Source organism: Hyalella azteca, unplaced genomic scaffold (genome assembly GCF_000764305.2).
Source record: "Hyalella azteca isolate HAZT.00-mixed unplaced genomic scaffold, Hazt_2.0.2 contig6532, whole genome shotgun sequence".
Classification (NCBI taxonomy): Eukaryota; Metazoa; Arthropoda; class Malacostraca; order Amphipoda; family Hyalellidae; genus Hyalella; species Hyalella azteca.
In genome coordinates, this window is record NW_025936691.1 from 565897 (window position 1) to 583280 (window position 17384).

Genomic DNA, 17384 nt, shown 5'->3' on the forward strand with positions numbered 1-17384 from the left:
CATACAGTTTGTCGACTGCCAAACCCAAACCCAATCTAAATTATTCTTTCTGCATGAGAATGATACGGCTAAGAAATCATCATTTCTTTTCGAATGACTCCTTGAAAAAGACTACATATGTATGATAAGCGATTTTTAATGTAATTACCATTACACAATCTTGCAAGAAAACCTTCGTCGATGCAAGAAAACCTTCGCATGTTAATAGCCATGAATTATTGGGCATTTTCTATTCAAATTCATACTAAAGAAAACAGGTTCTAAATGATATGTATCGAGTGATCATAGGAGGATAATTAAAGTCTAAAGGCCATGTTAGGCTAGGGAGATTTATGCGATCCGAGACAATATGCTAGGACATATCCTTCATGTTAGCACAGCATACAACAACAAGGGTGGGACTGAGCAACAATCCTGCATCGAGCAGAACACAAAAATCTACACGGGACATCAGAACTGGAGAACCTACACGGGACATCAGAACTGGAGAACCTACACGGGACATCAGAACTTGGAAACCTACACGGGACATCAGAACTGGAGAACCTATACGGGACATCAGAACTGGAAAACCTACACGGGACGTCAGAACTGGAGAACCTATACGGGACATCAGAACTGGAGAACCTACACGGGACACCAGAACTTAGAAACCTAGAAACCTACACGGGACATCAGAACTTAGAAACCTATACGGGACACCAGAACTTAGAAACCTAGAAACCTACACGGGAGATCAGAACTTAGAAACCTAGAAACCTGCACGGGACATCAGAACTGGAGAACCTACACGGGACATCAGAACTTGGAGGGGGAAAGTGTCAGCATAAAATAGTAGCAACAGAGAAAGACATAAAATGGCAGTGTTCGCTGTAAGTCTAAATAATATAAAGCACATGGCGTGGCTTGATAACTTGCACACTGAACTAGTAGGAAAAATCGTTTCAATCAAATAGGATAAATTTGTATCAGAAATGATAATCTTTGCGGATCTCAGGAGCGACTAAAAATTAAGTAAACAGTTATGTTTACTTAATATTTTCTTCACAATAACGACTACAAAAACTATAAATGGTTTGGCAAGATGAGGATAATGAGAACTCACGATCACGCACATTGACCCAAAATATGCACAAGGAAGGTTAATTGTGACTCGCGTATCAGGCCTTCACAAGAAGCAATAGATTCATCAAATCCAACACATAATAACAATTCACACAGAGAAAACAATGCTTCAATGTGGCCATAACATGGCTAAAGATGGTGAGCCATCAGGCATGATACGATGGTTGGCTTAAGTATATGGAAGCCTTGAGATAGGCAAGGCCTGGTCAAATATGTACAAGGTATTTAACTCAACAGCATCAACAGGCATTATGTTGGTAGACCTCACGCGAACTGATGGATTATCACAGCTAAAAGAATGATGCCCACAATCGATACGCAAACGACGATCATAATTTTCTTCTGTGGGAGAGAAAATCAAAAACAGAAATTAATTGTTTACATACAATGAAAAAATTATTTCATATGAATTAATAAAATTTACTTCAGCTACTCGTACGTATCGCGGAAAATGTCAGGTAAGATTCATAAGCTATTCGTGTGATACAGGCTAAACAAAATATAAGTTATGTGCTTACTAAAAAATGTTGCACCAATAAACAGGAGACTGCGATAATCATGACCAAAATATTTACAACTAAAATTACATGGCCACAATACATTTTTAGCAATTCAGAACTCAAAACAGCCGGACTGACCACAACCTAAATCATTTATTATCGAACCGTGAACAAATAATTCGACTAATCAAGAGTCCGATTTCCAAGTGTAAGCAGACGTCCCCGTTAGAGATCTAGAGCATTCAATGCACCAATTACGAGGATAAAAGAACAAAAATTTATCTATAGATTGTTTGATGAGAACTTCACTCAGACTGTCAAGAGTCGAGAAACACAGCCAGATTTTCAAAGTATAATTAGAATAATTGTGAAAATATAAACAACTTGGGGAACTGGTGCAGATTTGAGCACACTTGAATATTTACCATCACAACAGCGTAGTTATACAAATAATTTACGAGAAATAATATGATGCCAGCACGAATACTGACCAGATCTAAGCAAAAGCAAGGGAGCTCTTCGTTTTCTAGCTTAAATAAGATTCATGCGAATGTCATATTGGGGTTGGGAGTACACTAGCTGACATTTACGTGCAAGTCGGCATGAACTTCAACGTGTGGAAAACTATGAGAATAGAAACAAGGTAACGAACCACACCGGCAGACGATGTCCAACATACAATATCGACTAGATGCAAGAGGCTTCAAGTGAAAATGCACCGATTGCCAAGGCAATTTAAATGCCGTCAACTGCAAAGAATATTCGCTACAGCCCGCGAATAGCTGCGGATCGATCAGCGGAAGGGCGGGAAATAAGTACGAGTAAAACAATTTCGAAAACGTAAGCATGAATACGGAACTGGGAACGTTGAAGGTAAGAAGTCCCAAGTTAAAGGAGCAACCCAATTGTGCGTTGGCAGTTAATAGCGAGTGTGTGCACATATCGACCCCTCGAGATTCTTCTCTCCAATGGGGAAATTTGCTCGCTCTTTCGGGATGAATGAGTTCGTTTGTCGTGCATGAATGGCGATCGGGACGAGCAAAAATTTAAAGAAGATGTCCAGACTAATTGACAACGACTAAAATAACGAGAGTATGATGTAAACATCAGCCCGCATCATGTAGAAGTGGTTCATCATGTAGAAATGGGTCATCGACTATAAGTGGTTCATAAAGTTAAAGTGGTTTATCATGTAAATGGAGTTCATCATGTAAAAGTGGTTCATCACGTTGTAAAAGTTGGCACAAAAGTTGATGGAATCACCAGAAAAATATTCATCTTGGTTAACCACACAATTCCATCTATTTTGAAGTAAGGAATGAAACTTTAAAATTTAATCGAACGCAATCAATATTAAAAACAAATTAGGAATTGTATTCTGTAATAAAAGGAGAATGGATATCCTGAGGGATAGAAAACTAGTCGATTTGAAACAAGGCCAGCGCGATATGTTTGTGAGCAATTGATTATTTTTCAATGATTCGTTAGGACTTTATGAGCGAAGGGAATACAGTTAAAAGACGATTGAAGCTAACATACATCAAACCAAAAGCCAAACAAGCAAAGAACTGCGACAAAACTGGTGGACCGATATGCACAGATAATTACCATATCCATTGAAATGAATGCAAGAACCTCAACAGCTTTTTAGCAGTTTTAGCCAATTCAAAAATAGAAATATCGAATTCTTATTGCCATAAAAACATCAATAAAAGTGGTTTTTCCACTCTAAATAAGTGTATTAAAGTCTACCTTCACACGGACCGAAGCAAAGCCTGACATCGACATTCGACAACAATTAAAGAATCAACAAGAACCATTCCCGCGCGAGTATAGCAAAATTTGAACACGTACTAGACATAACTCAGCACTGAGAAGAACCGGAGAACTTAGATCCTGAATCTTAGAACCTAAAGAGAACTTAATAAACTAGAGGAAGGGAACTCACCCGTCTTGCTTTGTTCTGGTAGCGGATAGCTTTTTTGGTGTCCTGCTTGGCAGTGAGCACGTAGTCCTGTGCCTCTAATACGTGGTTCTCAATTCTGTTCATTAGTTCACCCTGTAGCGCCAACGGTGCAAGTGAGTGCAGGATGGTGGGGGCCGTGGATGACATACCCCGCGGGTGCATAACTTGGAGGATTGGTGGATGTTGGGGTAGTGGTCATCGGTCGGATACACTCGCCAGGTGAAGTGAATATATGGAGTGTGTGGAGGAAGAGGAAAGAAGTCGTGTTGTTCGTGATGAGGAAATGTTGGTTGATTGAAGTATTAGTGAAGGAAGCGTAGCGTTGGATGACACCAAAATAGAAGAGAAATTCTTAAGGGTTAATGGAAACAAAGGATAGATTATAGGTAAACAGAATTCCTGCGAAAGGTGACAGAGTTTTGAAAATAACACGAAATTCAAAAGGAAAAAATCACAGGACTTTTCGGGCGCTATGGAATATGTGGATAACAAATTGGAAGTTATTAGAAACAATAAACACTCGAAACACAAGAGCGTACGAAGAGCATATAAAAAACAGTTAACAAATAACAGATAACAAAGAATAAACACCAAAATGGGACCTTTTAGAAGACGAAAAAGAAATTGTGAGGCAATGGGAGATAATACTAGAGAGGCAGTGAAATGCAGAGAAGGTGATAGGCACATCAAATAGAGAACAACGATAATTTGGACGGGAAAGCAGAAAGCCAATACCGTTAGCCACGATGAATATTTAGCCAAGTCGAGAAAGTTTCGAGTTGTTTCAAAATTCTTTAAATTGGATGTTAGATAATTTTTGTTATTAACAAAGGAATTAGAAGCCTGAGTTCAAGTGTTTGTTTAATATAATAATTCGTTCACTGGGAGCCAAATATTTTAAATATTTATGGCCGTACGATAGATAAAGAGTTGGAGGAAGAAAACGAGTTAGATTTCAATTCATTACAAAACGCGGCAAAATATACATAAAAATGTATTATTTTGAAGATGGATATATTTAGTTTTCAGAGGGTCAGTCACCATGGATAAATTAGTCAGTTTGTGACCTCAAAATATTATTAAATAAATAAGACAGATATAACCAGATTGATAGTTGAGGTTTTATTCGATAATGAGCTTTATTCGATTCCAGAATGAAGAGCGATATATTAAATAGATAAGTGGGAGATTTTGATAGATAATTAAGAGGTATATACTGTTAGGTATTGACACCAGTTAATGGGGCGTTAATGCAGTAACTGCAATGGTAGTTACAGGTATAGGACATTACGCAGGCGATGTCTTACAAGATTATCAACAAAGTATTTTCAAATGGAAAACAGATAATTGAAATTTCATACAAATTCAAAATACGCACGAAGATTGAAAGAATTAACTACATCAATCGGGTATCATAACGATAGATAAGTAGGAAAATATTAGTATGCAATTTGACAGAAGTTCAAATAGATTAGAGTACAGTATATACGCTTGCAGAAAATACAATCGAGTATACGATTCAAAGTATATTCAATAAATTTCAGTTAAAAATTGGGTTAAAGTTTACTCGGTTTAGGTGACATGTTAAGCCCACGGAGAAATTGCAAAGCGGCGATCAAAGCGTACATATTCAACATAAACCTTTTCAACATAAACATAGTGAACATAAAGAAAATAAAGCACATGAATATAACGAAGAACATCGAAGTAAAATCGGAAGAATGTTGAGGAAGCGTAAACAAGGAAATTGAGGAAGATCACAGATACAACAGGGATAATACCAGGGGAAGAAACATGGGTAAAATAGGTAAAATTGGGGGTAAATAGGGAGGAAGTGTCCATTAAAAACAGTTCAGGAATATAATGGAAAAAATTATAACATAGAGGAATAATTGAAGGGACAGGTTGAATTCAAAATAATGTAGTCAGAGATAGGTGATGAAAGAATTGTGAGACGAGAGAGTGAAGAAATTAGATAAAGGAAAAGAATAGTGAATAGTAGTATGATGTTATGAGTGGTAGATTGAGTGTTATAACCATTAGTGTGATGACCAAGCATCCATTTCTCAAGTTTGTGAGCGATAATGAACAATTCTCGAATTTCCGCGCACACAAATTTAATTCGTAAACTTTTTCCAATATAACAATAATGATATTAATGATTGTGTAACAAAATTTGAGAATGATTAATAAACGATGGTCGAAAGATGCTTCTACAGTTTCCAACAATTTTCAAATAATGTCTTGTTTTAGAAATTTCGTGAAAAAATAAGGTATCGATTAATGAATGTAAAGCGCTGTAATCAATCAATGTGGCACATATGAGTGTTGCGACTAATAAGAACAATAGAAGTGATGAGAAGTATATGGGGTATTGAAGTTTTTAAGTCATGTGATGTTTTGTTATTAAATTAATTGATAGCGTTATATCAGTTTTTGTGTTATGTTGTTACATAAAGGAGTTGGAGACGCGACAGAGCAGAGCTTCCGAGCAGATTGAGCAGAAACTTCCATCGTTAAGTGAAAATAGGAAAACACCAGCAGTGAAGACCGTATAACAATTCCTTCCATTACCAACACGATTACCAGCAATGACCGATAGAGCCAAGTATGCAAACCATCGCCCCACACAAGACACAGAGAACTACACAGACACGGGCATTGAGAAGTAAGTAGTTTTGGTTTGTTGTTTTTCCAGCACGCATCGAAGTTTGGGGAAATTTGTAAGCGATTTGGTAGTTCACAAGGTTAGGGTTTGAAAGGTTAGCCAGAGAACGCTTGGTCCATCCATGTAGAGGAGCAGAAGAAGCTTAGCAGGTTATGTCGACATGTTAGATGTTAACTCTAGAAAAAATAAGTCACCAGGAATAGATTTTACGTAATTTCAGCATTCAGTGGACGTTTCCGAATATTATGAATAATATTAAAATAATTCAAGACGTAGATAACATTACGGTGACGCACTTTCGTGAGACAAGATATCCGGTTAAGTTGTACCATCATTAAAACATTTCTGTCATAAAAATAGAGTCATGTTCACATACTCATGTCATGCAGATTAAATTTATCGTTGTCAGTTTATTGGTCGATAGTCGTCAGTAATGTTGTAAACAGATGGAATTATATTTATGTATAGGCAGTCTCGTCGATTTGATAAAACAAATCACACGCCGTAATTTTTAAAAAATTCTCAAAGATACGATGCAAAGATATACTCAATAAGGCATGTATAATATTATAAGGAGTGGTGCAGTATTGATGCAGTATGATGTTGGTAGAGGTCTAGCATAAGAGTGCAAGGTGTTAGGTACAGTACAGTACAGTTAAAGTACAGTACCCGGTACAGTAAATGTCAGATTAGAGCGGTGCAGTGAGGGAAGTTAAGAGAAGGATATAATAAACCAGAGAGAGGATAATTTGCCAGATAAATACGTGCAGTAAGCAGTTTATATGGAGGATAATAGCAGCCCTCATCAAGGAAGCAACCGCAAGCATCAAATAAGAACATCACAGAAATTTCATAAAAAATCCATAAAAAATATCCGAACCCATAAAAATATCGGAAAACGAAAAATTTCCCGATATAGATTTTTGCCACAGGACATATTAAAAATGTTCAGGAGACAATATTGTATGCCAATTGGCCCAATATATACCATTAAAAAAATAAATTCATTAGGAACGCCAGACAATAAATGCAATGTTTGTAATTCCAGAGAGAAGCGAAGCGCAGCGAACGATGAGTGCAAGATGTCTTAGTAAACAAACACATGCAAATTATTTAGATAGATGCACATGCAAATTATTTGCAAAAACATAAATCAAGACAAAACGATGCAAGGCTTTAAGTATGGGTTTAGCGTTCAATGTTAAATAGATTATAAATAGATTAAGGAATTCTCGATCATCGGTCATCCAAAGAAGTAGGACAATAGGAGAATTTCAGGCAATGCCTTGACGTTCATATAGTACTTTAGTTTATGTTTTATTTAGCAAATAAGTTGATATTTAGTTAGTAATTCGGTTGAAGTTTATTTAGTAATTCAGTTTAAGTTTACCAAGTAGCGTAAGGCAGACAAGAAGGAGACCAAATCAAGCGAGTTAAAGTAGGAATTCAAGCAAGTAATATGGTGTATTAGATGCACGCAGCTCTGAGAGGTAATAGGAGGCGTCAAGCATGTATAATTCAGTTATGATGGGAGTAATGTAAGTAATTAATGAGACAAGACATTGAATAATGAAGGTAATTAATGAGACAGGGAGTGATGTAAGTAATGTATTGGCGTCCACGTAGACGGGGTCGATGCCATCACGAACAATTAAAAGGAAAATAAAAAATTCTGTTAGCAATTGTGTTAACAAAAAAAAATATTTTTTTTTTTCGATATGGTGATGGGTAGGAAAATACATCTTTAATATAAAATAAACTCTGTACTGCAAAAAGTACTAGTGTAGGAATATCTAAATATCTAGTAAAAAAAGAAGGCAATATTGATATTTAATTTTGATATTAAAGCCGTCCGTGGTACAACTGCAGTGAGCGAGGCAAGCAAAGATATTAAGCATACCAATTGATAAATAAATAAAACCTGAAAACTGAAAATAATTAAAGATACAAAAAAGAAGTATACATGAATAAAAAAATTACAAGTTATAGACTCTCAAAGTATAAATACTTGAAAAATATTAGGCTACCCGGGTACTGAAAATGTATAACGTACAATATAACACATAAAAAATTCTTTCATCTAAATTCTAAACGAATAGTATTAGGATAATTAAAAGCGTTACGAAGAATTATCAAATAAGAATTAATTAATCATTAAATTAGATTTTATAAATTATGAATGGATGGCGCTCTGTTCAAGGCAATCCTGAAATTCAACTTTTCTCAATATTGTTCAAGTAAAACAAATAAGTACTAAAAAAACTCACAAAATTTTCAATTTGATACAAAATAAAAGCCAACATAAAAATACTGAGTTAACTCAGCAGCTCAGTCACTGCACTCAAAGAAAAATGTGGTCATATAGTCCAAATAGTGACACACTTCCAGCACGCAAAGCTGTCACAATAACCCACACCAGGGCCTATACTTTTAAAAAAGTTGAGAGATCGTAAGTTCATCAGCCAATCATTGACGGCCTTTCAAGCCAAATCCACCAATCATAGACAAGCAAATAGAGCGTAAGTACTTACGTTCACTTAGCGAGTTTTGTAAGTATGGCCCCTGGGCAAGAAGTGCATCGCTACTTGGGACAAAATCTCACTTATTTCTTCGAGTGCTCGGTATTCATCTCAGTTAGTATTCAAAAGATGATTTCATATAAAAAAAGATGATTCCATTTAAAAGATGGTCATCAGGTTAACGATTCAATGATGAAGCAATGGGATAACATTTAACCTATTTTTCATGGGTGGAAATCCGGCTTCAGCTCTACAAAAATATTAAAATAAGAGGGATTAAAAGTATTTATGAAAAAAACATAAAAGATCATTAGAAACGAATAAATAATAACAAAGGAATATATTGGTGACAATTATGAATCAAGAAAATTAAATCATGATTCAAAAATTCCAATATGCATCGATGTGCGAAAAAGATTTTTGCTTCGCTTCCACAACCGCGAATATCGAATTGTGCAAATTAAAATAAATGCATATTGTTAAATTTCGGGAACACGATGAGGTACGAGACTAAACACGGTGAGATGCTAGCTAGAAACTACCGTGAAAATGCACTAAAAATGTGATAAACGCACTAGATTAAGGTGATACTAGCGCTAAAATGATGCAAGATGCCATTTAGAAAATGTTCAAAACTGCACTGATAATTAGTGATTCACATGATGAAAAATGTTGATAAATGCGCACTTCAAGCGTGTTAGGGATCTAAAATCTTCTTAGAAACCTTTAAAAAGTAAATAACATTAATAAATATACTTTATTGTTTACATAAATGAGGAACGTGAACATCCAGAATTCTTTACATCGGCATGCCTCCCCCCACCCTGACGATTACGTTATTTCAATAATAATTGTTCACTTCATTCACAACTCTAAACAATGAAAGAATTGTTTCATTAAGTCCTCTTCGATATTATGTAAAGTAAAGATAATGTATAATATCTTTATACCGTGAATGAAGGAGTCCAGCTTGGAAAGCTTGTACATCTTGTTATCAAACGTGCTCGAGTAACAGTATCGAATAAACGAGTGTATATGAAATTCAAAAATTGAACAATAGGTTATCAGATAAGGCAAGGTTCATGAAGCCTATCCTTTAGCTCTTCTTTATAAATCCTACGTAGGAATAAAAAGTTGTCATTTTTGTTTCTGTAATTCCTAAGTCAACAGACTTCAGGTAGGAATAACATTGATGGCGGTTAATGCATCCGTTGACAAAATTGCCCAGAGATTTGTCATCGAAGCAATTGAGTGATGAGTTAGTGAAATTTAACAAGCAATATTTCTTTCAGGGAATGAAGCGATTCCTTCAGGGAATGAAGCAAAAGAAAAAGAGGTCGGAATATATAGTAGAATAAAAGGCTTGAGATGCAAGCGAAAACCTTTTCGGACACGTTTCTAAGGTAGAATCCAGCTTAGTGAATTCGGTTAGTTTTTTTCCATGCTTGCCTCACGAATATTCAAGTGAAAATTTAAAAATCTGGACTATAACGGATGGATGTTCTACTCTCATTCCAAATGCATGTTTTTTTTCATGCATCAATGGTTAAACTGAAGACAGAAAAACATAAATTCAAAAATTAAGGAAATTTGTGGACGATTTTTTTGCTAATGAACAATGTTCGAAAACATTAAGATGGACTGACAAGAAAAGTGTCCGAGAAAAAGAGTGAGTTGCGATGAACAGGCTTGCTTGGTCTTACTTGGTGCCGTTGCTGCCGGAGTCGGCGACCACATACCGTACGATGTATGTACGATGTAAGTACCGTACGGTACGATGTAAGTACCGTACGATGTACGTATCGTACGGTGTAAGTACCGTACGATGTACCTACCGTACGATGTAAGAACAATGTAAGTACTGTACGATGCAAGTACCGTACGGTGTACTTTCCGTACGATGCAAGTACCGTACGATGTCTCGGGGTGTGCGAGCGACGAGAGAGAGGCGGTTTGTAGGTAGTAATGTACTCGGGTGATGAACGCACGAGTTAAATTTGAAAGAAATGATCAGGGAAACTTGTCATTGAGCAGCTTAGTGGTTGCAGACCTGCAGTCAACCAACAAACTCTAGCTAACTTTATTGGAATTTTAACTCTCATGACCCCAGACTCATAAAAATACGCGAAGTAATGACCAAATATCGATACATTTTTCGCCCTTGTGTGTATCGTGACCTAACAAAAATGCTTCACACCGAGCAAGAGAGGTCCGCCTCTTGCTCGTGCTATGGGCTAGAGTGTGCTAATATTTATAGCCAATATGATCCATTTAATATTTTTGCGAACAAGATTTCCATGTTTCGTAACCAACAACAAAATAATTACTGTCAGGGCTATTTTTATAGGCCGTCACTGGATATAGAGAAGCGCGCAGTGCACTCATAAAAATGTATGGTCAAATAGTCCAAATAATGACACTTTTTTGTAGCTTCACACTGATGCGCTCTTTTGCCGGGCATGACTGGGTCAGGATGACCCACTCAAGAGCAAGAAGTATATTGAAATTTGAACAAAATCACTAATTTCTAAGAATGTAACATTCGATTTGAAAGATCACAACCATCAGTCCACCTCTCTCTTCATCGCGGTCGGCCGAGAAATTTCCGTGTAGTTTTATTTAGTTAATGACATACATTGCCTTGATGAAACTTTCCACCAGGCAAACTACGTTAAAGCAACGTTTAATCAACGTTGATTCAACGTACTTAAAATAGTGGATTATTGCACTCAAGAGACGACGCTGAGCAATTTAATACTGAAACTTTTCATGGTTTGCGTACATGTCGTTTTTAACGAGGGATCGTTTCCAATATTTCACCTCAAATAACTGCCACTTTAAAATCAAGAAAATTATCATAGAAAGAAGAATGGACTCAAAACACTCGCTTCTAAGCAAAAAAAATAACATAAGGTTATCACAGATCGTCTAAGTCACAATCATTGTCCTCACGATAGAATATTTCATCACGTCAAAATAAAAAAGTTTCAATAAGAAGGTACAGCGTAGATCTCATGGCGCTTTTACTGCGATAATATCGTGATTACCTGATCTCTAAATATCGTGTTTACTTGATATTATCGTATAGGGTAAACATGATGCTACTCTATTGACAATCATGGGAGCTGCATCGGAGGCCAATCAATGGCCTATGATGGCCGCCCATGCTCCACCGATGATTTCGTTAATAGAGTGACATAGCCACGAATTACTTACATAGCTTGAGGGATCAACGAAACATTATTCTTGTTTCTGCTGGAGGTTAATCCCTCGTACAAATACTGATATATGTAATACTGTACAATATGCACCTGTAGTGTTTCTAGTTTAGGTGTGGAGAATAGCACAGCTACAGATGTTGCTAATGGTGCAAGTGTTGTTGTTAATGGTGAAGGTGTTGTTGTTAATGGTACAAGTGTTGTTGTTAATGGTAATACAGGTGTTGTTAATGGTAATACAGGTGTTGTTAATGGTAATACAGGTGTTGTGAATGGTAGAGGTTAATGGTGCTACAGGTGCAGGTACTTACCCTCCTAGCCTTGCTCTGATACTTCAAGGCCTTCTTAGTATCCTCCATGGCTTTGCCCACATACTCCACTGACTGATCCACGTGGTACTCAATCCTGTCTATCATCTCGCCCTGCGTAGCCACAACATGGTCATGCCATCATAATACCACTTAGAACACGATAACATGGCCGCGTCAACATAATGCCAGTTAGTATAGCATAATACAGAATCTCCAGGCTATGTCGTGCTGATATAGCGATTTCAACATACAATACATTCGTACCATGATGCAATACTTTACATATGTTGCTTCATTTATCATGAGATTATCGTAATAGGTAACTTTTGTGTAAAAATTGTATGGCATCGAAGAGAACGATGGAAGACAGTAACGTTCAATTGCAATGAGATGAATACTAAACGAGAGCACGATTTTTTAGAATGTAAGCGTAATGCATGGCAAGAAACATTAATAAATGTTTTGGATTACTTGCGTTTAGTAAGAATGATAGATGAACTATTAGCATTTTCGGCGCTCGTATTAAAGGCTAAAAGACCCTAAAATTTAGCAACATGATTTAAAAAGTGTCAAATTTTTATTTTCAAAAATTCAAAAATTTAAAAGAAAAAGTGTTGAAAAATATCAAAACTGACTATTTCAAGAAAATTTTGTTAAGGTAAATCCTGAAAATATTCAATTTCAATAAATCGTAATTTTCAGACAAGCCGTTCTTGAATATGACATTTCATTTTCGGGGTACAATTACCATTCCCAATTACGATTCGCAACAAACCGCGGAACGGAAAGCATAAGACTTCCTCAGATTCCATTAAGTAAAAATATGGAATGTAGGTATTAGTATTAATACCAGGCTAGCAGGGCGATCATAACTAACAGGATTGAGCACTTCACACCGAGGGGAGATAACACAAAGGAAGACAGGAAAACACGATGAAAATACAGCGATAATATAGCAACGTAGACAGGAATTCACACAGCAGACGATAAGAGTGATCTATAGTTAATATTGCAGCAAGATAATGTGTTAATGATATGCACGTGATTATCAAATTACGTGATAACCTATTAAACAGAGCATGTTATTCGAGACAATCTACTGGATTGTATTGTATTCAGTCCTCAAGCTAACTATATCCAATCTATTGGATAGATGAACATGTTAATTCATATATTCTCAAACCGACATTTATCCAGTCAATGCTATTGCTGAAAGGTGATATAGAAAGTAAATGAGATGGAAAATAACTCTTAGCTACTAAACACCAATAGATGATGATAAGGCCTTTAGAAATATAGACGCGAGTATGGATTTTAGGCAAGCTTCATACCGTTATTTTGGTCTTTAATCAAGAGCTCTTAAATCTCTAAAATTCTTTTAGACAAATAAACTATATTATCACGTACCGGTATTAGCTTAATAATATGTGAATTACATGAATTCACAATAAAGGTATCAGTTTGTTCAAAATAATAAGCAGTAGACGGCACGAAAGAAAATCTGTATTGGACGATTAGGCGCCAGATCCGCAGTAATTCAATAGTTGAAATACATCAATCATCATGGCATGGTTCAATGGAGTTAGAAGACAGAAATGATCATGGCTGATAGAGAAGTTCTCAAATCGCACGAGGATATTTGTAAGACATAGATGAAATGAATTACAGCCTCTGTAGTCTCCCTTTCGATACTATTTAACCTGCACAATAAAATCAAATGTCGTCAAGCACTTAATTCGAAATTTCATTGAGAAAAATGAAAAATAAGTAGTTAAAAGGTGAGCTTCAAGATCTGATGGGAACGTGAGAAACAATTATAATCTCGATAGAAATAATTATTATTTCAGACTAAATATTGATGGGAAAACCTAATTAGAATATTTAAATAAACGAAACGAATGACACTGCGGCCTAAGCATTGAGAACTCGTTATTTGTAGCGCGTTCGCCTGCATTTAACCTAAGTATCATGGTTACGCAGAAACATTATGTAATGTATCGAGACAAATGAACGGCATATTATACGTTCTTAGTACATATCTGGTGGCATGACATTATTATATGACTAATGAAATGACTGTTCTAGTCGCTGCTAGCCACACTGCGGTGTGGCTCATAGATCAAATTGTTCTCATTGTATTCATTGGACTTGAAACGTCGAATAATGAACGCGGTATGTGTTATGGTGACTCATACATTACCTAGGTTCAAACTTGACCTACAAGAACGACGTGTGGTGAATTACTTGTGTATGAAATCTTTAGCAGTGCCTACACGGAAATGATAATCCACCGTATCATTACGAATTAGAAATATTAGATTAAGATTTAGCGATATGATAACGGATGATTTTGTAATGATATTGGATTCTGATTTAGCAATGATGAACTTATGATATTGGGTAAATATCGAAACCATAGAACCCTTAACACTCCCAGCCGTGAAAATAATTAACTTCGACTCTTGTGTAGACAAATTCATCGCGATACCAAGTTCGTCTATACCAATAAAATACGATGTTCAAAATTTACCTATTATCCCATTATACCAAAATTTGAATTGATCATGATTAGCACGTTAACTTATTAATATAATAATAATTAATTAATATGAAATAATTAATTAATATAAATAATTAATTAGCATCATAATAATTAATTAATATAGAATAATTAAGCATCAATCGCATCCCACAAGCTGAGACGAGCCGTCGCCGCTGCATCGCTATTTTTCCACACGCCTATTTCTTATCACTATTAATACTGTAATTCTGTACAGGCGTGAGGTACTAGCGACCAACTCTACATAATGGCGAGATTTGTGATCATTTTAGTGAACTAGAAGTGCAGGAACTATACGTCGGTGTGGGTAACATCCACATAATGAAACATAATCACACCCACTATAGAAATTAATTTGTTAATTATCATTGTGACTGACAAATACGATATAGTATTGTTTTGTACATAGGGAATTGTGTACCAAGTGATTTGTACAATTTCATTGCTGAATATTTTTCCACCAATTTACTATATTTACAAAAATAACAGACATGATACGAACAACGATGAGAAAATCACATCTACAGTTTCCCCTCTTGAAAATCAACGGCGGATCAGACACGGCCGACCACAGGCCATAGATGGCCACCGATAATCCGACGATGATAGAAGAGATGAAGATATCAGTTTCAAGTGAACAAACTATATATGCGAACAGATCTGTACATCATGTGGGTTCCATACAGGCCAATGACGTTGAAAAAACGTTGACGTTTTGTCAACGTAGACAAAACGATGTTGGTTCAACGAGTTTAACCAACAACGTTTAATCAACGTTTTTTTAACGGCAGATGCTTTGTAGCAATTATGTTTCACGTAGCAAATCTCAAGTCTATGTATTCTAAATAATACGGAGAACTGAACTTAGCTCGAAGTTTTGGATAATTTTTAATCAACGTCAAGAAATGTAACTCGATAATTTAACAAATCGTCTGGGTTCTCGAAAAAATCGGAAGAACGCCCATATTTTCTAAAACGCAGCTAAAGTGTGTGATCCAGTTAATCAAGTGTATTATTACATTCTCTGGAGTGAAGTGCTACATAATTCACGGTATTCACCAAGCCAATAACTACATTACCCTACGTGACCAAGACGAAGTGTTAACCCCACTACCGTGCCGAACATGGTGCTTCATCAGGCATCTGATGTTGAAACCACGTTGATAACACGTTGCTAATCATCAACATTAGCTCGTAATCAACGTTGTTTCAACATCATTCGTCTGAATGGCTCAGAAACAAGCGTCGGCTCTCACCCTGCGGCTCTTGCTCTGGTAGCGCACGGCTCTTTTAGTGTCGTAAGTCGCGGTCTGTACGAACTCTTCAGCTGAGCTCACGTTGAACTCAATGCGGTCTACCATCTCACCCTGCACATTGAACTCAATGCGGTCTACCATCTCACCCTGCACATTGAACTCAATGCGGTCTACCATCTCACCCTGCACATTGAACTCAATGCGATCCCCTATTAAACTCATAACATCATACGCGTTGAATGAGAATGTCAGACCAACGTGATCATGCGTGTCTCTAACATGTTCTTCACACTTCAGAGTCACATATAATGCTTCTTTTATTAATATTTAACATTTCAATAAAGCACCAAAGAATATCGGTATTTCGTAAGGGTAATTTCATGCCTTCAACGCTTTGAAGATAATTGCCATTAGTCATTTAACATTTTTCTTTTTATTAGCCATTGCATTTTGGAATGCAATAAAGATTACAAACACGTAAAATTCATTGAATGTTGTGATTCATTTCCCAGCCTGAATTTAAATAAGTCTGAAATCTAAATAATGAACAATTTCTCTCACATAATTTGTATCAATAATTGCTCTCAATAAATTCATTTAAACTTATTTATCAATAATAAATAAGCTTATTTATTAGCGGGTAAAAACCTTCAAAATAATTCCTGCGACGGAACCTATGCATTGTTATCAAGAAGACTGTATACAATTTAATAATGAATTTAATAGTAGTATAAATGAACACAAGAATTAGAGGGAGGAAAAGGAAAGATAAATAGGAAAATAAAGCCCTGGCACTGCTCTGCAATAAAGGGTTATTCAAAACTGCTGTTCTGGGAGCTGCAACACTTAACCTGCGGCCGGGATAAAATACATATGAATAATAAAAACAATGAATTAGTGATATGAATAATGAATACAATGAATTAGAAATATGAATAATTAATACAATGAATCAGACACATTAAATGCTGTTCTGAAATGAATCACCTAAACAACAGACAATGTTGATTGCAGATGAAACAAGAAATGATGAATGATATTAAACGGTGATGATGGTAGCGGAAAATGAATAAAATGATGTATTTAACGGAAAGAAGAGGGATGAAGGAGAGAGGAGGGATGAGGGTCAGAGGGATGAGGGCCAGAGGAGGGATGAGGGCCAGAGGAGGGATGAGGGTCAGAGGAGGGATGAGGGCCAGAGGAGGGATGAGGGCCAGAGGAGGGATGAGGGCCAGAGGAGGGATGAGGGCCAGAGGAGGGA

At 36.3% G+C, this 17384-nt stretch overlaps 1 protein-coding gene across 1 annotated transcript in view; it reads right to left on the reverse strand.

The window, feature by feature from the left end:
- Positions 1 to 425: 425 nt before the first annotated feature.
- Positions 426 to 17384, reverse strand: part of LOC108666876 (syntaxin-1A) — a gene marked incomplete in the record, with an annotated part of 42100 nt that continues 25141 nt past the window's right edge. The window contains 3 exon segments of the mRNA XM_018153815.2: positions 426 to 627; positions 663 to 1467; positions 3574 to 3684. Coding sequence (XP_018009304.1) covers positions 1390 to 1467; positions 3574 to 3684 — 189 coding nt within the window.